This window comes from Fusarium oxysporum, chromosome 2 (genome assembly GCF_000149955.1).
Source record: "Fusarium oxysporum f. sp. lycopersici 4287 chromosome 2, whole genome shotgun sequence".
Taxonomy (NCBI): domain Eukaryota; kingdom Fungi; phylum Ascomycota; class Sordariomycetes; order Hypocreales; family Nectriaceae; genus Fusarium; species Fusarium oxysporum.
The window spans coordinates 4,572,849-4,595,949 of NC_030987.1; the positions used below are offsets into that span (position 1 = coordinate 4,572,849).

Sequence of the window (23,101 nt, forward strand, 5' to 3'; positions counted from 1 at the left end):
ATGGCTTTTGAACACCCTTTGAGCCTGGGCTCCTTAGAACAAGAAATCATTGAGGTGAGTGCTCTGAACCCTATGCTACTGTGAAAGTTTGCTAACTAAGCAATCAGAAGACCTCATCTTTCCACCCGGTCCCGAAGCCATTAGAAGACATCATCTTCCTACCCCCAGTCCCTAAATAATCGGGAAGACCTCAGCACCAGCACCAGCAGCAACAACAGAACAACCATCGCGGCAAAAGCCCAGCTTCCAACAGCTTCAGAAACACTCTCTCGGCGCGACCGAGACTCTATTTGATATAGCCAGCAACGAAAAAAAAGCAGAACTATCCGAATGGGCTATGTACCCGAAGCTCCCCTTTGGGACCGGGACAAGTAGGAGCCAGGTCGTTGTAAAAGAATTTGTTACGCGATTAATTGCGCTATCGGCCAAGCCTTGAAGCGGTTCGACAGTAATTGAAACATTTCAAAATTGTCTTTTGCAGTGTTCACTGATAGTGCCGTTCTCATATCTGCTCCATCCTCGCTCTCCTCTGGTATTTCTTATTCTACGGGAGTTGGACTTCCTTTCTTACTTTGGTCGTGAAAGGATTAGGGTATGGGAACATTCATGGCTTGAACGTGAGAAGCTTTTTTAAAATACTTAAGTAATGCCTCTTGAATTAACAAAGTTATCTAATAGGATATAATATAATTTGTAAGTATTTTCAACATTAACGATATGATAATTCAATTATAATCAATTTAATAATCTCCTGACTTTACATCTTATGTTTATTACCAACACTGGAGAAACTGGCATCCAATCATTCATATATCTATAATAAAAGGCGCGTCGACCTTGTGTTCTAACTCCTTCGGGGAAGTCCTCCACTATGTGAGAGGCGAAGCATTAACACAACGCGCCCCATCATTCTAAGCATTATGCAGACAGCGTAGCAATGCGCGAAGTGATCTTTTATGCGGGAAGATCGAATTCGCTGTTTTGGGGCTTTGCAGGCCTATTGATAATGTCAGCATTGAGTAGCAAGAGGTGACGGTCTAACTCACGTCGCAGATCACACGTTCGCATGACCAACATTCGCTCTTTTTCCCTCTGAGACACGATGCTATGCATAGCGACTCTATCCGGTCGTGGCGAGAGGTGGGGTCCATAGATGGATAAAATATACCGGTACGCATCAATTTCGAGGTGAACGACAAGTTCACCAGGTCATCGTAATGAAGGTGACTTGCGAGTCGCTCAACAATATTGTCGCTTTGCAGCATGATTGCCAGGGATCTTTCTTGACCCGGAGGCTTCTGCGATGACAGTCGATTGATGTCATGTGGCCATCTCTTCACCGGTTTGTACTGTATTGGTAGGAAACGGCGTCTGAGGACGATCGCTGGGATGCTTATGAAGCGAGGGAAGGCAGCGATGGGGAATAGCAAAACGTCTTGACCAGCAAGGAGGACCTTTGCCGCTGTCAGTCTTATCCTTATCGCCAATGTGTGCAACGACCTACAATCGTGAACATGGTCATGATTTTCCCTAGGCTTGCCCCGAACGTCCAATCTTTCGACCCTGTGGGAATCGGGTTCCGGCAGACTTCCACGATTGAGAAGAGAATAATAGCCCAGTCAACACATAAGATATAAAAACATCCGCGACTTCGTTGGGATGAGTCCCACGACCCTCGGCTCTCGTGTGATGCCGCAATCATTGAGCTGAGGATCGGCCATAATGTCAACCAGATTCCCTACTACCATTAATACCCATAGTACAAATTAGCTGGAGGACTCACGAGAAATTGATGTCCTCTATCCAAGTGTCCCAATCGCCACCATGGATTGAGCACGACCAATGGCCCGTACAACCACAGAGGAATAAATGACCAGAAGCGAAGCCGCCCAAATGTCCTTGCTGTCCTGCCACAAATGCTGGCAATGTTGACGATCATGAGAATACCCCATGTGATCATAAAAATCGAGAAGAATGCTTTGTGTAGAGTATCCATGATTGCATCGTTGCTCTTAGCATGAAAATTGATGTTGCGTTGTGAATGTCCATGGCTCAGTAAACTTACAGTGGCTGGTTGGCACTGCGGAATAACCCCGCGATGATCGACAGGTCGAGAACGCCTGGGCACCGACCTCTCTTCAACCGGGCGTAAGATGACTTTGTTTCAAGGCGCGCGATTGGTGAGATTGCGAAGCTGACAAGCAAGGGTGCCTGAGATGTGGTACACTTTTTGTTTGAGGTGTCGCGAGGCAAACTGAAGGTTGCTGGGAGCCTGATTGTCAGGCGCCAAGGGCTTTTTGAACCTGGATCGCCTCACTCTCTAGCAAGGTCTGAGAATTAAATATGTCCACAAAGAGCAAACGAGAGGATTTCCGACTTCATGTTGCAATATGGCTTTGGAGCATCGGTTCACCAAACTTTCCCTACACGAGCAGGGGAAGGAGATGGTCTCAGGCTCATCGCGTCCAAACGATCCGAACGGCAGACTATACGAACTCGCCGTCAAACCGGAAGACTTTCCAATAATCCCCGACCCCGGCGTCTTTAAATTTTCGATGACAAAAAATGTCAACAACAAGTTTTCAAAGAGACAGACAGCTCCGGATTTGGCTCTGCCTACTCTGTCTGAATGCGCAGCTCACCTCGAATTCCTCGAGACGCTCTTCATCTTGAGGCAGAAGATACTGGTTTCCAAAGAGTTGGATGATGTGATGCAGACTAAACCTGTGAGGGAGACCAAGACCGGTACTCAGGGAGATGAGAAGACGCTCAAAGACGAGAAGCTTTGGGAAAGACGACAGGCGAAGTGGCCGAAGTTCGTTGAGCTTGCTACAGTTCGCTTTCTTGCCTGGCGAGAACATTTCAACAAATCTTCGGAAAGAGAAGTCACACGAGACAATCTTCCGCCTCTCGGTATTCTCATGGTCTGGCACTCGTTTCTTCTCAATCCCCGACTATTCTCCAACACATGTTCAGAAGAACCTCTCTTCTCAGTCAAGTTTCCTTGGAAACATATTCACAACGCTATCGATAACGCAGAATGGGCTTTCACCTTACCGCCAGCGGCAGCAGCAAATTATGAAAAAGCATCTGGTTTTGCACCAAATCTCTTCAACGATATCCTTTCATGGAAAGGCCTTACAAACTCTACGCTTGTGAACATGTCGAACACTGGTTTTGGCGGCATTGGCTATAAGCCCGTCATCTACGAGAGCCCATGTAAAGAATACTCACAGCTCTTTCGAGACTGTGACTCGGAATTGGCCAAGCAGCTCAGGGATGCTGTTATTCGTCAGGCATCGTTTGTTGATAAGATGAATTCCTTCATGTGGATACGCAGTCCTGCTCTCGAGGGGACGATCAGACGGGCTATTACGCGGTACCTAAACTTCTGCAAGCTTCTTAAGATGTCTAAAACCACTGTTGTGCCAACGTTGGATATTGATCTGGTTTGGCACACCCATCAATGCACGGCCAAGAATTATGGACAAGCGATGAAGGTGTTAGCGGGTAAGTTCGTCAATCATGACGATACCATTGAGAAGCCACAATTAGGCGATGGTTTCGGCGAGACAAGAAGATTGTATCGAGTGCACTTTGGACAAGAATATCGTGCTTGTGGATGCTGGGACTGTCAAGCTCTTTTGACGGAACTTGAAAGGGCGATGGAGAATGGACAAGATGTAGATATGGATAGGATCGCAGCGAAGGTCAAGGACGATGTGTTCTACTATAGGGCAGTGGAGTGGTCAAGAAGGCGAAAAACGAGCTTGCCAAAGCGACCCGTGGCTGAGAGCTTATAATCACCACACAGAACTTGGCAGAAGAAAATAGCCGTGATGAAATCTCATATTGAATGAAGAAGAAAGGCTAGAGTAAACTACTAGTCTTCCTCAGAAAATTACAAATACCACAATGAAAATGCAAAAATAGGCGCTCAAGTATTCTAAGATCTATAGCTTTGCTCCCTCAGCTCGTCTCTTCTCTCGCTCCTTATCCCTAAGCAGTCGACGAAGGATCTTTCCGCTTGGACTCTTGGGTATAACCTCCAGGAACTCTACACCTCCTCTAAGTTGTTTATAGGAAGCCTTGTTATCAGCAACATGCTTCATGATATCATTCACCACTTTCTTCTCATCCAAGGACTCAGCCAAAGAACTCTTCACTACAAAAGCCTTCGGTACCTCTCCTGATCTCTCATCAGGTACCTGGATCACAGCACAGTCAAAGACATGTGGGCTTGTCAGAATATGAGCCTCGAGTTCCGCGGGTGCAACCTGATGGCCCTGCTAATTGTCAGTAATGCTTCAACCGGACAGGAAGTAGGTCACATACCTTGACCTTGATGAGTTCCTTGATTCTATCGACAATCACAATATGTTCGTGACCAGACGGAGCCAAAGTCACTATGGCTTCGTCTCCAGTGCGGATATATCTTCCATCTTGGTGATGTACAAACGTTTCAGAGGTAGCCTTCTCGTTGTTCAGATAGCCCAGCACAACTGACGGGGCTTGAACGAGAAGCTCGCCTGGCTTGTCATACTCAGTGACTTCGTTGCCCTCAAGGTCAATGATCTTGGCTTTGGCACCCGGCAGCAAGGATCCAGAGCCTTTTGTAAAGACATCATCCTCGCTTGAAGATGTGACGACGGTTGCAGTTTCGGTCATTCCTTCGTACAGTCAGACATGCGTTTCGGGAGGCGTTTTGTGGCAAGACTCACCATAGGCTTGGGCGATTGTCCAATCCGGATAGAGATTCTTCATGTCCTGGATAGTCTCTTCACCCAGCGGTGCAGCGCCGCAGTAGACGAATTTAACACTGCTTAGGTCATACTTGGCGCAAATATCCTTGAATCTTAAGACTTGGATGATGATTGGTGGTACCTTGAGTGATTGTTAGTGATAATGACAGCCGTCAAGAAAATATATACACTGACCACTAGCAGCTGCCGAATCTTGAATTCTTGGATCGACTTGAGGAAATCATTGAAGTCAAACTTTGGGAGAACAATGACCTGATCACCTCGCCACGTGCAAGTATGAGCAGCAATAACAAGGCCGTAAATATGAGAGAAGGGCAGAAACCCTGTCACTGCTTGTGTTTCCACGCCTTTCTTCTGTCTGGCGGCAGAGTCATAGGTAACATGCTGCAATACATTCGAGATGACGTTTCTATGAGATATCATCACAGCTTTCTGCATGACATTAGCATGTATCATAGCTAGGAAGGGAACGATCTTACCGGTAATCCTGATGTTCCACTTGAGAAGCATAAAAAGGCTGTCTGACGTGCACCCTGACCCTGAACCCACTGGAGCTTCTCGAGCTCTTCAAGTTTCGAACCTTCGTTGATAAGATCCTCTACGGAAGCATGTTTGAAACTTGAGGTAGGTTCAGCTCGCGGTATGTCGAACAGATAGACGTTTTCGTCTGGTATGCCAACGTTCTTGGCTGCCTCAAGTGCTACCTCGAGTAGTGGTGTACAAGTGACTAGAGCCTTGGCTCCTGATGCCTTGAGCTGATGAGTCAGTTCATCAGAGGAGTAAGCGGCATTGGCTGGCGTGGCAATCCCATTGAGTCGGTGAACGCCATAGATGGCAGTTACAAAGTCAATCTAGCGTCATGTATTAGATAGCTGTCCTCATAGAAGCCCGGCATATACGTACTGTGTTGAGAGAGAAGATAGCCAAAACCTTATCCCATGGCGTTCCTTCATTTGGCTGCCATTGAAGACGCTTTGCCAAAGCTCTTGCAAAGGACTCTGACCGCTCGAACAGTTCAGGTGCTGAGTATGAACGACCAGTGATACCGCAGGTAAATGGATGTCTGCTCTTGGCAATGGGTTGGCGACCATACGCCTCATTCTTCATAAATTCAGCAATAGGTATCGAATCAGGAGGATCTTCAATATGTCAGCAATGGGAAGTCCCATCATCGGAGGCACGCGACTCACCAATTGGGAGCTGAGGCACCCAGCTTGGAGAAGTAAACACCATGTTGGTATGAGGTCCTTGTTTTTCGCACCTTCAGACGCGTTTCGCACTATGATAGGTTAAAATAGTATTGAGACAGCCAGATTGAATTTCTCATTGAAGGACATCAGCGAGTCAGCGAGTCAGCGAGTCAGCGACCTAACGTCATGAAAACAATTGTGGTGGAGTTCTTGGCGGAGCTACACTCTTATAGGAAAACCGAGAGCATTGCCATCTCAGATAGCGGCCAATCCCCCGCATTCTCCAGATTACTAGGAGTGGATTTCTAAGCCAACCATAGGTCCTTATTGCCTCGCAGAACCTCGGTAGAAAATCCTACCGAAACCCGTCCGTGTCTATGAAAGGAAACCGAGCTGACTACAGCTCTCCGAAAGCCGAATAATAGATCGTGATTTAGGCTGGACTACTGCTACCTATACTCCAGTGAGAAAAGTCAACATTGATCACCACATTCAAATCATCGACCAAATTTCACCATGACTGTTACAAATTCCGAAAGAGTGCCAGCAACCATGTTTGCATGGAGGAAACACAAAGGAAGTCCAAAGCCGGTAATGCAAACTGCCGATTTTCATAAATTAATACATTAACATATTCGAGGTTTTCGAAGAAGTGTCCGTTCCCAAAGTATCGCCAAATGGCATTCTTTGTAAGATGCTGGCATCTGGCGGTATGAAGAGCCCTCCTGGTAGTTGACTAACATCTGACCAATACTTTAGTTTGTAGAAGCGACCATTCGCTCCTCACGATAGAGAAGCAAGCATCTTGGTTCCAGGAAAAGTATATCCTGGGCCACGAAGGCTGCGGACAGATTATTGAAATAGGCAGTAATGTTCGAGATAACGGACTGAAAGTGGTAAGAAATTCTCTTTAACTACTAGCATTAATTAGTACTTATACCTTTCAGGGAGATATTGTGGCTCTTCATGCGGTCCCAGGCTGTGGACAAGACGATTGCCCCGAATGTTCTCGTGATCTGGCTCAGCTGTGTGAAAGAGGCCATCACTCGGGCATTGGCCAAGATGGCTTTTACGCACCATATACCGCAGTTGATATCAGAGCTGCAGTCAAAGTCCCTGATGGTGTCAGCCCAGCAGAAGCTGCTGTAGCCACTGACGCTGTGAACACAGCATTTCACGCCATCACTAGGAGAGGAGATGTCAAAAAGCATGAGACAGTATTTCTATTCGGTCTTGGTGGGCTAGGTTTCAATGCTCTTCAAATTGTTCGTTATATTGGGGCAAGAGTGATAGTTTCCGATATTCGACAAGAACTGCTTGATGAAGCCAAAGCTCTGGGCATACATGAGAAAGATATTGTCCCAGTAGGAAAACCTCCCCAGGACTTTATCAAAGAGAATGGCTTGGAAGGAAAGATCGACACCGTTCTTGACTTTGTTGGTACCCATCAGACATTTGAAGATGCTCAACATATCGGTAAGCAAATACCTTTGTTTGAAATTCGTCGAGCCCAAACTAATCTGTGCTTTAGTACGTCGTGGTGGCAAACTTCTTTGCATTGGCAGTCTTGACACAGAAAACACCATTCACATGAAGATTGGCACCAGAAAGAGGCTTTCCTTCATCTTCTCTTATGGTGGTCAAGTCAGAGATTTGGAGAAGGTTCTTGAACTTATCGCTTCTGGCCATATTAGTCCCCGAGTTGAAACCAGAAAGCTTCCGGACTTTGAGGAAGTTCTTGGGGCATTGGGTGAAGGAAAGATCAAGGCGAGAGTGGCATTACTACATGATTAGCCCCATTCATAAATTCCATTGACTTTTACGATGAACAACAAGATTTCCCATTTAATTTCTTTGGTAGTTTGTTCCGGTTCGTTGCCATACACTACTAAACTCAAAACTTAGCAGCACTCAAAGTCAAGTCATGTTTGGACGGTTGAGGGGCCTATTTAGGCAATAGTTTTCTAATAGAAGACTAAAGTCTCGTCATTGATTTAGAGTTGATTCTATATGTAGGTATGTGGTATTCTATCTCAACCATTAACGCTTGCGCCAGCAGGCAAGCTAGTTCCAACGGCAGCAGTTGTTCCAGCATCAACTGGTAGAATAGCTCCCGTGATCCATCTTGCATGGTTACTCGCCAGAAACACGACAGCACAAGCAGCATCCCATGCTGTACCTTCAGTCCCAAGTAGACTCCTCGCCTTCCTCGCTTCCCTGGCCTCTTCTGACATGCCCTTAGCATACATCATTGGGGTATAAAGCATCTAAATACTATTAGCTATTTCTTCTTGTTCTCAGGCTTCATCACTTACTCCAGGACAGACACAGTTCACTCTGATACCGTCTTTGGCGTGGTGAGCGGCCATCGCTCTGGTCATATTGACCACTGCTCCTTTGGCGGTTGGATAGAGCAAATGAGGTGTACCGCCCTTCAAGCCGGCTACACTCCCCATATTGACGATAGATCCTTTGATCTCACCATCGTTCTTGGTCATTGCTGGTATAGCATACTTTGCCATCAAAACCATGCTTGAAACATTGACCTCGAGACCCATCGTCCACTTGGCCATATCCACGTCAATGGCTGTCCCCGAAGCGCCTGCTATGCCGACATTATTGACAAGAATATCCAAGCGACCGAATTCTTCCAATGCCAGGGCAACAGCCTTCTCACAATCGTCTGCATCTGTGACATTTCCTTGTGCCGGTATCGCCTTTTTGGAAGCTGAGCTTTGGTTGGCCATATCGGCCGTCTTTGTTGCCCATTCTAAATCCATATCAAGGCATATGACATTGCAGCCCTCATTGGCCAACATGATTGATATCGCCCTGCCATTGCCAATACCATCTCCAAAGCAGCCGGCGCCCGTGACAATGGCGACTTTGTCTTTCAGTGAACGAGACGGAGGTTGAGTGGGTATCTCGGCCATTGCGCTGTTTGTTTTTGGATCAGTGGTGAACCTCGTATTGTGAAACGATACAATGAATCATCTCATTTCGCAATATTTAATCATGAGGTCGACATGGAGTGCTCCTTCCTCCGGAAACTGTTGGACGGCTTTCCTAATCGGGAATTGCCAGAGCTTAATACTCTAATTCAACCTCATTTTGTGGGGTCGCGCCGAGGTACGACGGCAGGAACGGGGACGGAATCACATGGCTACAGCCAATTACGTACCTGAAGCATTGATACCCCTCAAGTATGCATTTTGATGAGATTGACTTATTGAGACTAAACAATAACAAGAAATATCTTTTGAAACACCATCGAATCTTTCACCATGTGCGACTTTTCGGAATATGGCCCCAAATCTGCAGAATGGCTTGCAGTAGAGGCAAGTCTACCGCCTCCTCCAACTTTCGCGGATATCTATGAGAGGCAGGCCGTAGTCAACAAGGGTCGTGAGGAGATATCTGCGAACGGTATGAAGGAGCTGGGTCACTTGGTCCGCATGAAAGACTACAAGATTCCAACGAGAGACAATTCTTTCATAGAAGCGCGAAGCTATAAGCCTGTCGATGCTGCGGAAGATGCTCTCCTACCGATCTACATCCACCTTCATGGTGGAGGATATTTATTCGGGACACTCTCATCCGAAGATGCCATCTCCTCGCGGATTGCAATTGGAGCGAAAGTAACCGTTATCAATGTGAACTATCGTCACACGCCGGATCATACTTTTCCAACAGCTTGGAATGACGTCGAAGATGCCTTCTATTGGATACACGATCACATCGATGAGCTTCAAGGCAAATCTGATCAGGTTGTCATTGGCGGTATCAGCGCTGGTGCTCAGTTAGCAGCGGCCCTGACTCTGAGACAGAACATCTCTGCGCCAGATATCCGCCAGTATCCCAAGATTGCTGGACAGATCTTGATGATCCCAGCTTTGGTCCACCTCAACCACTATCAGTCGCAACTCGACCAACTTAAAAGTCCATTGGTGTCTTCATATGTCCAGAATGAAGATGCACCGATTCTTCCCAAGAAGGTCATCGACTTCTTTACTGGAATGCTGAAGTTTCCAGTTCCTTTTCCAGATGCTGATGATTTCCGAGCAAACACTGGAAACGCATCGGCTTCTCAAGTGAAAGGTCTCCCTCCCACTGTCTTTGGCATTGCCGGTGCCGATCCTCTGCGTGATGAAGGCCTCTTGTATGGCAAAAGGCTTGCCGAGGCAGGGTAAGTCAGCAGTCACTGGTTTTGGTCTCACTGAAATAGCTGACATGAAATGGCAACAGAGTCCCCACGGATATTCATGTCTTCAAAGGATTGCCTCATGGCTTTCGTAGGTATGGGGATCAGTTGACTGAGTCTAAACGGTGGGATAGAGTCATGGAGGAGGGAATTATTTGGGCACTCTCGAAACCTGAGGCTAGGAAGTTTGAAATCAAAACCACTTAGATAACACATCTCATCTACCATAACCTTGAGGTCCTAGAGGACTTGCAAATCTGAACTAGATGGATAAGATAAATAATAGAGGATATTCCAATGCCTTCTAAGCTCATCATATGATGTCCTATCATAAACTATCATATTTGTCCTAAGCTTATTAATGATTCCACATGATATCTGCTTATCATCAACTTCAAGACGAAGCAGTTTTAACCAACCAGACTCCCTGTAGCACCTCTCAGGCCTCAGTTTCATCACAAAGTATCATATCATAATAACATTTAAATTCTAATAGACTATATCCTTCAAGCGTATCTCAATACAAAGTCCGAATAATCCCTCCCCTTGACCTCATCACATCTCTTTCGATACCCTGGTGCGGGGCCATTATATCTCGTCATGGATCTCTTCTGCTTATGAGCCAAGTTCTTGTTGACACCAGTCATCCATGAGTCAACTTCATTAGCCAGTAAGCCCTTTCCGCATTCATGCACATGTTGCGTCCACTCCTCCATACCCTTGTCAGTTGCTTCAGCACTGATGATCTTATTGTCACGAGCATATCGTATAAACTCTGCGACCCAGTTTGCTGCATACTCAATGGACCTGAAGGCAGCTGGTTAGTACTGATAGTAGTAAAAGAAGTTGATGGCCATACCTAGGAATGTTTCCAAACATCTGATGGGGACCCATAATCATAAACATGTTAGGAAAGTCCTGGACAGGAAGTCCGAGGAACGTCCTGATACCCTCAGCCCAGACATCCTTCAGATTGGTTCCGTTTCGTCCTTGAATATCAACTGCGTTGAAAGATCCAGTCACGGCATCAAATCCAGTGGCATAGATCAGAACATCAAGCTCATAAAATGCATCTCCTGTCTGAACTCCAGTCTCTGTGATCTGAGAAATTGGGTCTTCTCTAATATCAACCAACTTGACGTTTGACTGGTTGAAAACCTCGAAGTAACCGCTCTCAAGAGGAACTCTCCTTGTGCCGAAGCCATGATTCTTGGGAATCAACTTCTCAGCCACTTCTGGATCATTGATTCTTGCTCGGATCTTATCGGCGTGGAACTTGCTGTAAAGCTCGTTCGCCTTGTGGTCTGTGAAGACATCTGAAGAAACACTGAGAACTTTGGCGAATCCAGGTTCGGCATAGAGCTTCTCCCATTGCTCTTGACGCTCCTCTTCTGTCATAGAGAAGACGCTCCTGCTGTCACCGACATGAATGAAGCATGCGTATGATTCGGCACATTTGCGGAAGATTTCTGGGTATCTTGTGCGGATCTCGTCCATTTCCTCTGGGCTGATTTTCTTGTTTCGAAGTGGAGCTGTCCAGTTTGGTGTCCTTTGGAACACTGTCAAGTGGCCGACCTTATCCGATATGGCTTGAATAGTCTGAATCGCCGTTGCACCGGTACCAATAATGCCCACTCGCTTGCCATTCAAAGCGGAAGCATCACTTGGCCATCTGGCTGTATGCCAGGCTTGCCCCTTGAAACTTTGTACACCGGGAATGTTTGGTAAAGTCGGTTGGTTGAGAATGCCCATAGCGGTGATGAGGTATCTGGTAGTGTACTGCGAGCCATCTTCATCCTCAAGAAGCCAGGATGATGTATCTTCTTGGAACTTCGCTGATTTGACGCGTGTGTTGAACTGCATATCACGCTTCAGGTCGAATTTGTCTGTGAGATATTGGATGTACTGAAGGGTTTCTGGTTGAGGGGCAAAGTGTTCTGTCCAGTTCCACTCATCGAGAACTTCTTGTGAAAATGAAAAGATGTATGAGTAGCTCTCTGAGTCAAAACGAGCACCAGGATACCTGTTCCAGAACCAAGTTCCGCCCTCCCCGGAACCTGCTTCGATAACTCGTGTCTTCAAGCCAAGTTCCCGCATGCGGTACAGGCTAAGAATACCACTGAGTCCAGCACCAATGATAAGAACATCATAGTCCAAGTTGCTGTCTGGTGATCCAAACGCATCACCGCGAATTGGTTGTGCTGAAGGCATTGTGAAGTTGTGGAACGATGATGATAGGGTGGTTGCCAGATAGAGAAGTGGCGCTGTACTGAGGTATGACAAAGTTTTAAAGATCTGAAGGTTGCAGCACATTTGGTATCATGAGGGTTACGTCCGGCGTGTCGATTTATGCCCGCGGGTTTATTCTCCTCTGTACACATTCCAGGGAGTCCTTGTCGACCCCGCACATCCGGGGGTTGACGGCTGGGGTATCGTGTAACCGAGAGTTAAACTTGAGGCTATCCCCGCCTTTCCCAAATAGGATAACCAGATATTGCCGAGTCATTTGGCATCTTATAAAGCTAGCCAAAGGGCGTCCGATACTCGGACACGGGGTTGATAAGAAACCGAAGTTGTTGAATTGATGGCTTGCCAAGCCGTTAGAGTCATAGACCAAAGGGGGCTTGTGACACCTGTCAGAATTAGTAGATTTCAGGCCGGCAATCCTGTTACAAGTTGCCTGAGTTTAGGTGAATAGCTAGCTAACGGTAACTTCTCATATGAAGATAGCTCAAAATATAATTGAATTCATCTATTCACCAAGTTGAGCTGTTACGATCTAGCCTTCTCATACAACTCCTTTTGGCTCCAGCAACCCCTCAGATTCCCAGAACTTTTCCAGATCGCGTAAGAAAGCCCACTTCAAGCCTTTTCCAAATCCTCTTTCCTTCCAATCATTCAGACTCTTCGGAAAATGAGGAACGCCATCGCGTACCGTGGAATCATGAGCAACAACCACAAAGATATTCTCATTACAGTCTAGTTCCTGTAGCTGCTTCGTAGTCTTAGCGGCAAGTTCTAGATCCAAGCCAAACGTCAAGTCAAAGAGAGCATCAGTTGGTGCCCTTCCTCGTGACTTTTGCAGTCGATCAAAAGCTTCTCCAGGGCAGAGAACACCATCCTCGTGTGGATGACAAGGATGAGGGCTGATGGTATCTGGCACTGGAAGAAACTTGGAAGGTCGGAAGATGCCTGCGTAGTGACAGATATCTCCTCCCATGAGAATGAAAGTGTCTGGGGAGGTTGTAGTCCTTGCTAGCCCACAGAGGTGACCGACAGCATGCCCGGGACTGTCGAGGAGATAGAATGAACCATCTCCAAAATAGTCAAAGGCGGGGAACTGACCAATCTTGAGAGAGTCTGGACCCTCGAAACTAATCTCACGCAGATTACGATTCCTACCAATGATAAGCTTTCATAATCCACATGTTTTAGAACTATACATACGCGTAGTCGCTTTCTTGTATGGGGGACTCTGGGTTCGCAGGGGCTCCTGGTAGCATTGCTTCTTTAAAACCCGGACCAACTACAAGATCTGTGAGATGTGGAAAACTGGAAGGATCACCGATATGATCCCAATGCCAATGACTAGAAAGTTTAGTAACTTCAGCCATCAACAGATTCTTTCGGTCGACTGGACTAACCTCCATATCACGGCTTCAATCTCAGTCAAGGGGACACCATTATCCTGCAAGATGTCTGCCACATTCCCCGCTACTTCGATAGTGTACTTAGTAGTCGGCAAGTACTTGACAATAGACGGTGAGTAATTGTCGTAATCTTTTCGAATTCCCAAGTCAAAGACAAGTTTCCTCCCAGACTGGTGCTCAATGAGGAACGATAATGAAGGAGAACTCTTGAATGTTTCAAGGCCAGGTACAGCTGGTGCCATGAATCTCTCAAGAATTGCAGGACCAAAGTTGACGGGATTAATGAGCTTGACGGCTTTGATTGCCTCCCCGGGAGGAATCTCAAGGTGCGGTGCTTTCTCTGGAGCCATGTTGTCTTTGTTGGATGTGACTTGGGAAGGTGCCTAGGCCGAGACAAACTTGCTGCTTTTACCAATAGTTTAACTTAAATGTTCTTAGACTGATAACCCCAACCTGAGTTAAGATCAGAATGACACAGATGATTAGAAGATTTTGAACTGTACAAGCTCACGCGTCAATAGGCTGTCACCCCGCAACAATAGCGTCGGGCCCAGGCCATCGGCATAGTGATCGGCAAACCAAAAGCAGAAAAGCTTGCCAAGCCCGTCTAACACAAACAACCCACCCCGGACTCTACCCCAGAATTTTACCCCGTACCATCCAGCGTCAAAGCAAGATTCAATCAAGATAAGTATCGTGCTCTGATCCACTCGAAATGCTCCATCATCATCATCACCATCATTCATCATTCAATCAACAATGTCTGATTCTGAAAAGGGCGCAGCTATCAATCATCGAGAGGAGGCAGACATGACTCCTAAGCAAGGCGTTGAAGTTGACACCGTCCATCAGGATGAGGCCATGAAAGTCCTTGAGGCCTACGGGGGTGATGAGGCCTGGACTGAGGCGGAGGAGAAGAAGTTGCGCCGCAAGATTGATTGGAAGCTTATGCCTGTTCTCTGTGCAACATGTAAGCTGCATGATCGCCGAGCAGGAGATAGAAGCTAATGCTATACAGATGGACTTCAGTACTACGACAAGGCCATGCTTTCCCAAGCAGTATGTCCTGTATCTCCAAGCTTCATGTCGTTGCTAACATGTGTTCTCTAAGGCTTTGTTCGGACTCAGAGAAGATCTCGGTCTTCTCACCGGAGATCGATATGCCATGTCGGCTGCCATTTTCTATCTCGGTTTCATCATTGGAGCTTATCCAGCAATGATGCTCGCTCAGCGATATCCTATCGAACGAGTTGCTTCCGGCATTGTCACAATTTGGGGTATCTGCCTCATCCTGACTGTGGTATGCAAGGATTACAAGACACTCTATACACAACGGTTCTTCCTTGGCTTGTTGGAGAGTGGTATCAGTCCTATGTTTATGATGATTGTCGTAAGTCTGCCTGCCTCATACCGGTTGAGTCCTTGCTTAGTCTTTTCAGGGAAGTTTCTATAAGAAGAACGAGCAGGCAATGCGCATGGGTATCTGGTACTCTTGCACTGGTTACGTCTCGATCATCTCCCCTATCATCAACTACGGATTCGGCCAAATCAACGGAGGAGTATCCTCTTGGCGATACATGTACTACTTCTCCGGCGCCCTGACCATCGTCTGGGGTATCATTCTCGTCTTCGTCCTCCCTCCCGATCCTGTCCGCGCCAAGGGCTTCAACGAGAGAGAAAGATATATCCTGGTTGCGAGACTTAAGACCAATAACTCTGGTGTCCGCAACACTCATCTCAAAGTCGCTCAGATCTGGGAACTCCTGCTTGACCCCAAGTTCTGGATTGTGTTTTCCATCGCTTTCTTGTCTATGATTGCCAATGCCCCTATCTCGACTTTCGTCCCTATCATCATCCATGGTTTCGGCTTCAGCACCCTCAACTCGCTGTTGCTTATGATGCCTTGTGGCGCATATGCTGGAACACTTCAGCTTCTGTTCCCTTACCTGGCCTATAAATACAGGAACAACAGGTCCTATTTGGTCTTTATTGCTCAGATGGGCACTGTCCTCGCTGCTTTGTTGCTTTGGCTTCTTCCACTCTCGGCTACTGGGGCTCTTCTCTTTGCCGTTTACATCCTCCCATCCGTGGGCGGTGGCTACGCTGTTCTCATGGGTCTGCAAATTGCCAATACTGCGGGATACACCAAGCGGTCCGTCGCCTCGTCTGGTCTCTATATCGGCTACTGTCTCGGTAACTTCGTTGGTCCTCTCTGCTTCAAGAAAGGAGACGCACCTCGCTTTGAGCCCGGTTTTATTGTTGTCGTCGTTACTTCCATTATAGCCGGCCTCCTTGCTCTTGTTTACCGCGTTCTATGCATGTGGTCGAACAGCAAGCGCGACAAGTCTGGTACCACCGAAGGTTTTGATCATGCCTATGAGGATGACCTCACTGATAAGAAGGTAAGTCGTCCGTTGTCACTCAGGGGTTTACGCACTAACAAGTCAGAACATGCAATTCCGCTACATCCTCTAAATGTCACGGTTCGTAAGTTTTGTCGAGTTTGGCTCGGAATGAATCTAGTCTTGGTTTAGTAAGGTATTCTATGAGTTTTAATTCAATGTTCGAATGAGATACATATTGAACAATATGCCGATGTTTTCGTGACATAGTACACAGCATGCTGCTGCTATCTCTTGTGACAAAATGGTATGAATGTCGTCGCGGAAGCTTACCCTGAAGCAGCGTTGAAATCTGGTTAATGACCTAGACTTAGTGTTATAATTCCCTAAATAACCGTACGATTTATAATCAAAACTAAAGCTTACATCTAAATAAAATAAACTCATAATAAAACTGAAGGAAATGCCTGTGTTCTTCCCCCAGGACTTATGGAAGGAACGCGTCAAACCCCGCGGGCGAAAAATACGCCGAGCTTAAACTCAGCAGAGCGAAGAGGCTACAGGCGCTAACTCCCGCTAAAACCAACGCACCTCCCCCGTCCATTGCAACCTGAACCACGACCTCGGCTTCTAAATCTGGGGTTAGTCTGGGGTTAGTCTGGGGTCCAGAGTTATTCTCGCCCTGGGCCTGCATCGGCATCCAACCTCTTCCTGCCTCAAACCGAAACACGACAACCACGCTCTCATCCGGCAATGACAGAACTCGTCGGCAATTGGCTCCACTTCAGTGCACGACAGCCGAAACGAAAGCGCGCTGAAGCTGTTTGTTTCTTTTGTCATTCAAAGAAGATCAAGTGCGATTTGCAGGTCAGTCTCCCCGCTCGCTTCGGGCGTTGATGTGCCGGGCTTTGAGCTGACTGTTCGCAAGAGCCGGACGTCGCAAGGGCAGGCGAAATGCTCTAACTGTGATAACCAAGATCAAGATTGTCATCTTCGGCCGTCACGAAGGGGCAAGCAGCGTCGGAGAGCGTCTACGCAAGCTGAGTGTGGCACTGAATGCGATACTTTTGTCGCCGCAGGTAGGTAGCTCTCGGGCGTCACTTGAGCTGTAGTAACACCGAGATTCAAGGTGAAGATGTGGGCGGGAACAATCCAGAGCCACCCGATGCAACAGAAATCGACTTTGATGAGAATGTAATTGACCCAGGCATGGGTGACACGCCAGCGCCTGTGCATGCGACACCAATTCACGTCGCGTTCAACATACCAACAGCTGAGCGCGCTCCTGATGCTGCAGTCAATCATCCGACCAAGTCAAGCACGTCGCCAACAGAAGGCGCTGGCCGCAGTCATGCAGGAGACGTTGACACAGGCTTCCTTCAGATCTACGGGCCTGAGAACCAGCTCGAAGCTGAACAGCAGGAACTTGTTGCGAACCTTGAGCTTCGCAATCCGGCATCGGACCCCAGGCAACAGGAGCTGCAACAAAGCTTCTCAGAAACATACTTTGAGTATTGTTATCCATGGTGCCCTGTCCTTGACCACGACACGCTCGACTCTGAGCTGGCTCGATCGCCCATGCTTGCGAATGCCCTTGCACTCGCTGCGAGTCACATACAGCCGCCTCTGATACCCCACCAAGGCCCAGCCGCCTACTACGATAAAGCGAGGATGATGTTTTATATGGATGAGGAGCCAGATATACTCACGTCTCTGAAGGCTGTCTCTCTGTTCTACTGGTGGGCTCCTCGTTCACCGTCGACGGCACATCGGCATGCCAGCTGGTGGTGGACCTCCGTCATAATAAGACATGCACAGCAGATGAACATCCACCGTGAGCCGAAACAAGGTAGCGTGGCTTCGAGTGCACTTCACCTGAGTTTGCGTCGGCGATTATGGTGGACTGTGTTTGTAAGTTCTAACGCGTTTGATGTTGGCCGATGATTGCTAACTAGTCTTCAGGCACGAGAGCGATTGACGTCGCTATGCCAAAGCAAACCCTGCATCATTTGCCCCGAAGATATGACGATACAAGAAGTCCAACCCTCAGATTTCCCAAGCGATCCAACATCACAGAAGAAAGGCCGGATATTCAAGTACTGGGTTCGCCTTTCTGGTATAATGGGCAAAGTTTCCAAAGCACTATCGAAGTCCGTAGACTCCCCCTCAGAAACGGCGACATTCCCGACGGAGCTTAGGCAAGAGCTCGTCGCGTGGGTTCAATCGCTACCCGCAGATCTACAACTACCAATCGGCTCTAGTAGAACTGAAGGCTTCGACAGAGATGTTCATCAATTACATCTCCCATACTTGACCACGATCATTGTGATGCATTTACAGAGGACAACACCAGACCTGCCGCAAGCTCTGCCACCCGCGATATTAGCTGCTTCATGCATCGCAAGAATATTGAGAGACATCTTGTCGCGCGGAAATGCAAGGTTTCTCATGGCGATCACCTGCTGGTACTGCGGCACGGCCTTCATCGCGTTATTACAAGCAAGTCGGATCAAGCAATTCTCCCAAGAAGCGGAAGAGGGATTGGACATTCTGGACCAAGCAGTCGGCCAACTTCAGCAAATGTGGGCTTCTGCCAATGTCATTAGACAAGGCTTTGAACGACTGCGCGCGCTGCCTAGGTCCATGATGCATGCTGGTAAAGGCAGATCAACGGCGCCCAACGGGTCTAGCGACGCGCCATCGAACGACTTTGACTGGAAGCTTCTGTTTCCGTTTGTGACTAGATCTACAAGTCGGATCGCGGACTGTTTGCTTGCTGATGATGAGTTTGGAACGACAGCTACAGCACTGCCATCACCTGAGAATGCCGTGTTTCACGAGGACCTGCTTAATCGCTACCATGACTTACTGGAGCCATTTGTTGATTACAATTTTGACTTTTCAAACATTAATCTTGATATCCTATAGTAATGGAAAGATGTTTAGTACAAGCGAATATTATCGCATGGCAAATTGGTCTGTACCTTGTCCTTATGCTTTGTTTGCTGGGTCTGTTATCACAACTCTTTGTTCACCCACAATCCCAATAACAGAATGTATGCAAACTAAATCGCAATCTTGATACGGGGATCTAAATGAAAACTCATAATTTAAGATCTAATGCTATCTTAACCCGAACTGCTGTAAATGGTATCCTACTCCCCAATCAAGCCTCAACACCGAAGCGTCTCCGCCTTCTCAACATACCACGACAAATCGCTCTCCGGATCCATCTCAAACTCTGTGAACCCATTGCCCATGAATCTAAACGGATTCACCGTGTTATACTCGATCTCAAAGTCCTCCGCACGAATATCCCCAAGCATGCGATTAAACAGATGAGCACTTCCACCAAACAGCGCCGTAACACGTCCATCAACTTTGCCTCGCTTATACCAACTTGTACAGCCACCACTCCAGACTAGAGTCTTGTGGACTTGATCGCAATACTTGATGAAGGCGTCGACTTTTTCCTTCTTGGGGACGACGTACTTGATGTCTTCAGTTGACATCTTCTTGATCCACTTGACGAAGTAGTCGCCTGTCCAGTTGAGGGACTCGACGAGGGAGCCGTGGCCGCCGAGACAGTTGGGCCCCATCATCATGAAGTAGTTTGGCATGGAGGGGACGGCGACGGAGATGTAAGCCTCGGGGTCTTCTTTCCATTGCTCACGGAGATCAATGTTGTTCAGACCGACGATGGGATAGCGGGGACGGAAAGAGACGTCGAAGCCAGTGGCATATACAACTGGCGGATTGTTAGTATCCTCTGACTCTTGGAGAGAAGCGCTGTTACTTACTGACGTCGACCTCATGCTCCTTACCATCAGCAGTCTTGAGGCCCTTCTTCGTAACCTGCGTAATCGCACTATCCGTCAAATGACAGTTCGGTCGCAAGAATGACTCGAGATATCCAGGGCCAGGTGTGATACGACGACAACCCAACTCCCACTTAGGAATAAGCTTGGAACACAGCACAGGATCATGACCAAGCTTCTCAGCCATTTGCTCAGCAGCCATCTTCATACCCCGCTCATTATTCTCGCCCTTTCGGAAGATGTAGAAAGACTTATTCGTGCGAGAGATGATACCCTTGCGATGTTGAAGATGAAGCTCTGGGTCCTGGAAGCGTGCCTTATCTTGCTCTGAGTAGCGAGGGTTGGGGTCATCGTCCTCTCTGCCGAGATGCTTTGAGGGCGGGGCTCTGTAGTAGACCCATGCTGGACCACGGACGAAATTTGTGACTTCTGTTCCGGGCAGCTTTGCCATTTGCGGAACAATCTGGATTCCCGATGAACCGTTGCCAATGACAGCGATGCGCTTATTGGAGTAGTCGTAGGAATGATCCCAACTGGCTGAGTGAGTGGTGTGGCCTTCGAAGTCCTTCAGACCGGGGATCTTGGGCCATGACTCGTGACTGACCAGTTAGTACTTGCATCAGAGACGTTTCAGTTGAGACTTACACAAGAACTCCTTGCGCCGAGATCAACACGTGGCAGAACTCTTCCCGTTGAATACCCTCGTGCTCAACTGTGACCTTCCATTGACCTAGATCATCTAGCCACTCAGCGCCGACAACTCGGGTGTTAAGCTGCAAGTCACGGTCAAGATTCCACTTCTTGACTGTCGCCTTCATATAAGACAAGATATCCCCTCCGCTGGCATAAAATCTTTCCCAGTTGGGGTTGGGGTCAAATGGGAATGCCTAAAGGTTGTAAGCACAAGCCGTGATAACCCTCATGGGTAGACGTACGTAAATATGACTTGGTACATCACACTGAACACCAGGGTAATTATTCGCCAACCACGTGCCGCCAATATCGCTGCGCGCCTCAAGATAGTGTGATCAACAATGTCCTCCATCTCAGGGAAGCGATGTTGGAACTTGTGCGCCATCAACAGACCAGAGAAGCCAGCGCCAATAGTGAACACCTTGATCTTGCGTGGTGTGTAGGCATATTCTTGGCTCAGTGTAAATGGATCTGTTGCATGACCGTTTGTATGGCCGTTACTGAGTCCATTCTTGATGTCACCTAGCTTTGTGACAAGTTCTGGGAGCTCAGTTGCTGGCATTGAAGACAAGTCCTCGGCGGATTGCGCCTTAGTCTCTGGCGACTCAAAGGCAGGCATTGTGACTGATGTTGATGGGGTTGATCTTCAAGGCTACTGAAGATGTTTGTGAGATTGAAGCGATGGTGAGGATGAGATTGACCTTGTAAGTCAGTTCAAAGTGTTGTTGAAGTACTCATGATGCTTAACAATAGGTAAAATAGCTGGTGTTGTCTTTGCCCCATCAACTCTACCAGCACTAGGCCGGCAAAGCCTCAATCAGGCCATCGCGTTAGCATATCGTGCCTCTTGCGTGGTCATTGCCGAAGTCATCTCCCCCTTCGCCAAGCAAGTTCGGCAAAGTGGTTAGTGTTATTAATGAATGGCTATCCCGAAACGGTATTGCCGACTGTTTGTGACCAGCTGATGCTGAATGCGGGGTTGCAGCGATATCGCACAGGTACCCGAGCCGGCCAAGCCAAGCTGCGCGACAGTATCTACATACTTAGAGGGAGATAGGGAATAAGAATTGCATTTTGCCAATTTTAGCTCAAGTTCATCTGGTTTACCTAAACTTGTAAAGATCTCCTAAATTATCGTCTTGTTTATTGCTCCACAAGACACCATCGCCACCAATCCCAAGCCCACCAAGCTCACTTACACCATGGCTGTGAACCGCTATGCTTACAATGGCCCAATCGACCACACAATCGCGCCTCAACTCGAGAATATTCGAGGCAAGTCGGTGATTATCACAGGCGGCGCCAATGGCATGGGTGAAGCCTTTGTACGAGACTTCGTCGCTGCTGGTGCCTGGGTAACATTCGCCGACGTCAATGAAGAGCGCGGCAAAACAGTTGAAGCAGAGCTTAACGCCGATGGCCAAAAATGTGCCTTCATCAAGTGCGACATCAGAGATTGGGATCAACAAAAGGCCATGTTCGAAAAGGCCAAAACTCAAAGCCCAAGTAACTCGGTTGATGTTGTCATCGCGAATGCTGGCATTTCTCGAAGTTCTGGAGATAGCTTGTGGAATCTAGATGGTGTGTACTCACTGAATCACCTGGAAGCTTAGTGGAGGAGCCCTGAACTGACCACGCAGACCCCAACGGTGAACCGACAAAGCCCGACCTGAACATTGTTCGTGTCAACATAGACGGGACATTTTACACATGGAAGCTTGCGGTTCATTATTTCCGGAAGCAACCAGTGAGCGAAGAACGAGACCGGTGTTTCATTATTACTGGTAGCATGGTAGCATGGATCGACTCTCCAGTAAGTTCCTGATGAGGCCCTGCCAGACTTTGAGGGCGCCCATCAACAACAACCAGACTTTAAAGCTGACTGATATGTGGCAGGGCAACTGGGAATATACTGGAACGAAATATGCGCTGAGAGGCTTCATGAGAACAGTCCGAAGATCAAGCCACGAGCAGTCTATCCGCATAAACTATGTCGCACCCTGCTGGATCAAGAGCGCTATTCGAACAGCCGAATACGAGAAGTGGCTGGTAGACCGCGGTGTGGAGTTTGGTGAACAGAAGGATGTTTCCAGCTGCATGTTGAGAATTGCAACTGATAGGAGCATCAATGGTGAGTATAAGAGATTCCATGACTTTAGTGAGGTGCTAATGACCATCACAGGTCGTTCATTGATGATCACGCCTCGTTCCATCGCAAAGGAGGGTTTCGTAGATATTGATAGAGAGGATTACAAGGACACACCAGAAGACGAGTATCTGAAGAAAGTACAAGCGTCACAGCTGGTAATTATTGAGGACAAATGGTTGGACTCATTCAAAGTCCGAGTATATAAAGAATAGTTGTTGTCGTGAGATAATAAATTCAAAATTAGATAAAAAGGGCTATACTCAGTATAATAATAAAGATAAAGTGAGAAATATGA

At 47.5% G+C, this 23,101-nt stretch overlaps 11 protein-coding genes across 12 annotated transcripts; 6 read left to right on the forward strand and 5 right to left on the reverse strand.

Annotated features, from left to right (window-relative positions):
* The first annotated feature begins 2,258 nt into the window (after positions 1 to 2,258).
* On the forward strand, positions 2,259 to 3,984 carry FOXG_08813 (uncharacterized protein). Its single transcript, XM_018387841.1, has one exon. The coding sequence runs from the start codon at positions 2,391 to 2,393 to the stop codon at positions 3,801 to 3,803; it is 1,413 nt and encodes a 470-aa protein (XP_018245776.1). The 5' UTR covers positions 2,259 to 2,390; the 3' UTR covers positions 3,804 to 3,984.
* Positions 2,310 to 6,139, reverse strand: FOXG_08814 (uncharacterized protein). The gene is made up of 7 exons (XM_018387842.1): positions 5,954 to 6,139; positions 5,667 to 5,902; positions 5,243 to 5,614; positions 4,938 to 5,195; positions 4,722 to 4,884; positions 4,336 to 4,670; positions 2,310 to 4,286 (listed from the first exon to the last, which is right to left on the reverse strand). Exons 1-7 carry the CDS (start codon positions 5,994 to 5,996, stop codon positions 3,954 to 3,956), a joined length of 1,740 nt encoding a protein of 579 aa, XP_018245777.1. The 5' UTR covers positions 5,997 to 6,139; the 3' UTR covers positions 2,310 to 3,953.
* A 180-nt stretch (positions 6,140 to 6,319) lies between these two features.
* On the forward strand, positions 6,320 to 7,800 carry FOXG_08815 (uncharacterized protein). Its single transcript, XM_018387843.1, has 5 exons — positions 6,320 to 6,544; positions 6,594 to 6,663; positions 6,713 to 6,849; positions 6,901 to 7,429; positions 7,485 to 7,800. The coding sequence occupies exons 1-5, from the start codon at positions 6,470 to 6,472 to the stop codon at positions 7,745 to 7,747; spliced, it is 1,074 nt and encodes a 357-aa protein (XP_018245778.1). The 5' UTR covers positions 6,320 to 6,469; the 3' UTR covers positions 7,748 to 7,800.
* Positions 7,801 to 7,897: 97 nt separating this feature from the next.
* FOXG_08816 (uncharacterized protein) lies at positions 7,898 to 8,991 on the reverse strand. The gene is made up of 2 exons (XM_018387844.1): positions 8,269 to 8,991; positions 7,898 to 8,220 (listed from the first exon to the last, which is right to left on the reverse strand). The coding sequence occupies exons 1-2, from the start codon at positions 8,884 to 8,886 to the stop codon at positions 7,987 to 7,989; spliced, it is 852 nt and encodes a 283-aa protein (XP_018245779.1). The 5' UTR covers positions 8,887 to 8,991; the 3' UTR covers positions 7,898 to 7,986.
* A 130-nt stretch (positions 8,992 to 9,121) lies between these two features.
* FOXG_08817 (uncharacterized protein) lies at positions 9,122 to 10,503 on the forward strand. Its single transcript, XM_018387845.1, has 2 exons — positions 9,122 to 10,139; positions 10,199 to 10,503. Exons 1-2 carry the CDS (start codon positions 9,238 to 9,240, stop codon positions 10,359 to 10,361), a joined length of 1,065 nt encoding a protein of 354 aa, XP_018245780.1. The 5' UTR covers positions 9,122 to 9,237; the 3' UTR covers positions 10,362 to 10,503.
* Positions 10,504 to 10,622: 119 nt separating this feature from the next.
* FOXG_08818 (uncharacterized protein) lies at positions 10,623 to 12,551 on the reverse strand. The gene is made up of 2 exons (XM_018387846.1): positions 11,014 to 12,551; positions 10,623 to 10,961 (listed from the first exon to the last, which is right to left on the reverse strand). The coding sequence occupies exons 1-2, from the start codon at positions 12,465 to 12,467 to the stop codon at positions 10,661 to 10,663; spliced, it is 1,755 nt and encodes a 584-aa protein (XP_018245781.1). The 5' UTR covers positions 12,468 to 12,551; the 3' UTR covers positions 10,623 to 10,660.
* A 330-nt stretch (positions 12,552 to 12,881) lies between these two features.
* Positions 12,882 to 14,304, reverse strand: FOXG_08819 (uncharacterized protein). Its single transcript, XM_018387847.1, has 3 exons — positions 13,799 to 14,304; positions 13,602 to 13,742; positions 12,882 to 13,552 (listed from the first exon to the last, which is right to left on the reverse strand). The coding sequence occupies exons 1-3, from the start codon at positions 14,152 to 14,154 to the stop codon at positions 12,943 to 12,945; spliced, it is 1,107 nt and encodes a 368-aa protein (XP_018245782.1). The 5' UTR covers positions 14,155 to 14,304; the 3' UTR covers positions 12,882 to 12,942.
* Positions 14,305 to 14,443: 139 nt separating this feature from the next.
* On the forward strand, positions 14,444 to 16,402 carry FOXG_08820 (uncharacterized protein). Its single transcript, XM_018387848.1, has 5 exons — positions 14,444 to 14,774; positions 14,823 to 14,863; positions 14,916 to 15,194; positions 15,244 to 16,206; positions 16,253 to 16,402. The coding sequence occupies exons 1-5, from the start codon at positions 14,564 to 14,566 to the stop codon at positions 16,277 to 16,279; spliced, it is 1,521 nt and encodes a 506-aa protein (XP_018245783.1). The 5' UTR covers positions 14,444 to 14,563; the 3' UTR covers positions 16,280 to 16,402.
* A 459-nt stretch (positions 16,403 to 16,861) lies between these two features.
* On the forward strand, positions 16,862 to 19,206 carry FOXG_19899 (uncharacterized protein). Of its 2 annotated transcripts, XM_018400177.1 has the most exons (4): positions 16,862 to 17,013; positions 17,075 to 17,225; positions 17,276 to 18,057; positions 18,109 to 19,206. In XM_018400177.1, the coding sequence occupies exons 1-4, from the start codon at positions 16,900 to 16,902 to the stop codon at positions 19,072 to 19,074; spliced, it is 2,013 nt and encodes a 670-aa protein (XP_018245784.1). In that variant the 5' UTR covers positions 16,862 to 16,899; the 3' UTR covers positions 19,075 to 19,206. The 2 variants fall into 2 exon arrangements, with proteins under 2 accessions (XP_018245784.1, XP_018245785.1); XM_018400178.1 differs by lacking the exon at positions 16,862 to 17,013 and having other exon boundaries at positions 17,048 to 17,225.
* Positions 19,124 to 21,562, reverse strand: FOXG_08821 (uncharacterized protein). The gene is made up of 4 exons (XM_018387849.1): positions 20,900 to 21,562; positions 20,610 to 20,851; positions 19,947 to 20,563; positions 19,124 to 19,894 (listed from the first exon to the last, which is right to left on the reverse strand). The coding sequence occupies exons 2-4, from the start codon at positions 20,780 to 20,782 to the stop codon at positions 19,320 to 19,322; spliced, it is 1,365 nt and encodes a 454-aa protein (XP_018245786.1). The 5' UTR covers positions 20,783 to 20,851; positions 20,900 to 21,562; the 3' UTR covers positions 19,124 to 19,319.
* A 192-nt stretch (positions 21,563 to 21,754) lies between these two features.
* On the forward strand, positions 21,755 to 23,018 carry FOXG_08822 (uncharacterized protein; the record flags this gene model as incomplete). The annotated part of the gene is made up of 4 exons (XM_018387850.1): positions 21,755 to 22,238; positions 22,298 to 22,470; positions 22,554 to 22,788; positions 22,840 to 23,018. The coding sequence occupies exons 1-4, from the start codon at positions 21,860 to 21,862 to the stop codon at positions 23,016 to 23,018; spliced, it is 966 nt and encodes a 321-aa protein (XP_018245787.1). The 5' UTR covers positions 21,755 to 21,859.
* Positions 23,019 to 23,101: the final 83 nt, after the last annotated feature.

Excerpts from the sequence above, each read along its gene's own strand:
- FOXG_08813 (XM_018387841.1), top strand. The coding sequence starts at position 2,391 with ATGGCTTTGGAGCATCGGTTCACCAAACTTTCCCTACACGAGCAGGGG.
- FOXG_08814 (XM_018387842.1), bottom strand. The coding sequence starts at position 5,996 with ATGGTGTTTACTTCTCCAAGCTGGGTGCCTCAGCTCCCAATTG. Across the intron at positions 5,903-5,953 it reads GGTGCCTCAGCTCCCAATTG|ATCCTCCTGATTCGATACCT; the intron begins GTGAGTCGCGTG and ends GACATATTGAAG. Across the intron at positions 4,287-4,335 it reads AGGAACTCATCAAGGTCAAG|GGCCATCAGGTTGCACCCGC; the intron begins GTATGTGACCTA and ends GACAATTAGCAG.
- FOXG_08815 (XM_018387843.1), top strand. The coding sequence starts at position 6,470 with ATGACTGTTACAAATTCCGAAAGAGTGCCAGCAACCATGTTTGCATGG. Across the intron at positions 6,545-6,593 it reads ACAAAGGAAGTCCAAAGCCG|GTTTTCGAAGAAGTGTCCGT; the intron begins GTAATGCAAACT and ends AACATATTCGAG. Across the intron at positions 6,664-6,712 it reads TAAGATGCTGGCATCTGGCG|TTTGTAGAAGCGACCATTCG; the intron begins GTATGAAGAGCC and ends CCAATACTTTAG.
- FOXG_08816 (XM_018387844.1), bottom strand. The coding sequence starts at position 8,886 with ATGGCCGAGATACCCACTCAACCTCCGTCTCGTTCACTGAAAGACAAA. Across the intron at positions 8,221-8,268 it reads TGAACTGTGTCTGTCCTGGA|ATGCTTTATACCCCAATGAT; the intron begins GTAAGTGATGAA and ends AATAGTATTTAG.
- FOXG_08817 (XM_018387845.1), top strand. The coding sequence starts at position 9,238 with ATGTGCGACTTTTCGGAATATGGCCCCAAATCTGCAGAATGGCTTGCA. Across the intron at positions 10,140-10,198 it reads AAAAGGCTTGCCGAGGCAGG|AGTCCCCACGGATATTCATG; the intron begins GTAAGTCAGCAG and ends AAATGGCAACAG.
- FOXG_08818 (XM_018387846.1), bottom strand. The coding sequence starts at position 12,467 with ATGTGCTGCAACCTTCAGATCTTTAAAACTTTGTCATACCTCAGTACA. Across the intron at positions 10,962-11,013 it reads ATGTTTGGAAACATTCCTAG|GTCCATTGAGTATGCAGCAA; the intron begins GTATGGCCATCA and ends AGCTGCCTTCAG.
- FOXG_08819 (XM_018387847.1), bottom strand. The coding sequence starts at position 14,154 with ATGGCTCCAGAGAAAGCACCGCACCTTGAGATTCCTCCCGGGGAGGCA. Across the intron at positions 13,743-13,798 it reads ATTGAAGCCGTGATATGGAG|TCATTGGCATTGGGATCATA; the intron begins GTTAGTCCAGTC and ends TAAACTTTCTAG. Across the intron at positions 13,553-13,601 it reads ATACAAGAAAGCGACTACGC|GAATCGTAATCTGCGTGAGA; the intron begins GTATGTATAGTT and ends TATCATTGGTAG.
- FOXG_08820 (XM_018387848.1), top strand. The coding sequence starts at position 14,564 with ATGTCTGATTCTGAAAAGGGCGCAGCTATCAATCATCGAGAGGAGGCA. Across the intron at positions 14,775-14,822 it reads GCCTGTTCTCTGTGCAACAT|ATGGACTTCAGTACTACGAC; the intron begins GTAAGCTGCATG and ends AATGCTATACAG. Across the intron at positions 15,195-15,243 it reads CTATGTTTATGATGATTGTC|GGAAGTTTCTATAAGAAGAA; the intron begins GTAAGTCTGCCT and ends TAGTCTTTTCAG.
- FOXG_19899 (XM_018400177.1), top strand. The coding sequence starts at position 16,900 with ATGACAGAACTCGTCGGCAATTGGCTCCACTTCAGTGCACGACAGCCG. Across the intron at positions 17,014-17,074 it reads AGATCAAGTGCGATTTGCAG|AGCCGGACGTCGCAAGGGCA; the intron begins GTCAGTCTCCCC and ends ACTGTTCGCAAG. Across the intron at positions 17,226-17,275 it reads CGATACTTTTGTCGCCGCAG|GTGAAGATGTGGGCGGGAAC; the intron begins GTAGGTAGCTCT and ends CCGAGATTCAAG.
- FOXG_08821 (XM_018387849.1), bottom strand. The coding sequence starts at position 20,782 with ATGAAGGCGACAGTCAAGAAGTGGAATCTTGACCGTGACTTGCAGCTT. Across the intron at positions 20,564-20,609 it reads TCGGCGCAAGGAGTTCTTGT|TCACGAGTCATGGCCCAAGA; the intron begins GTAAGTCTCAAC and ends CTAACTGGTCAG. Across the intron at positions 19,895-19,946 it reads GGAGCATGAGGTCGACGTCA|TTGTATATGCCACTGGCTTC; the intron begins GTAAGTAACAGC and ends ACAATCCGCCAG.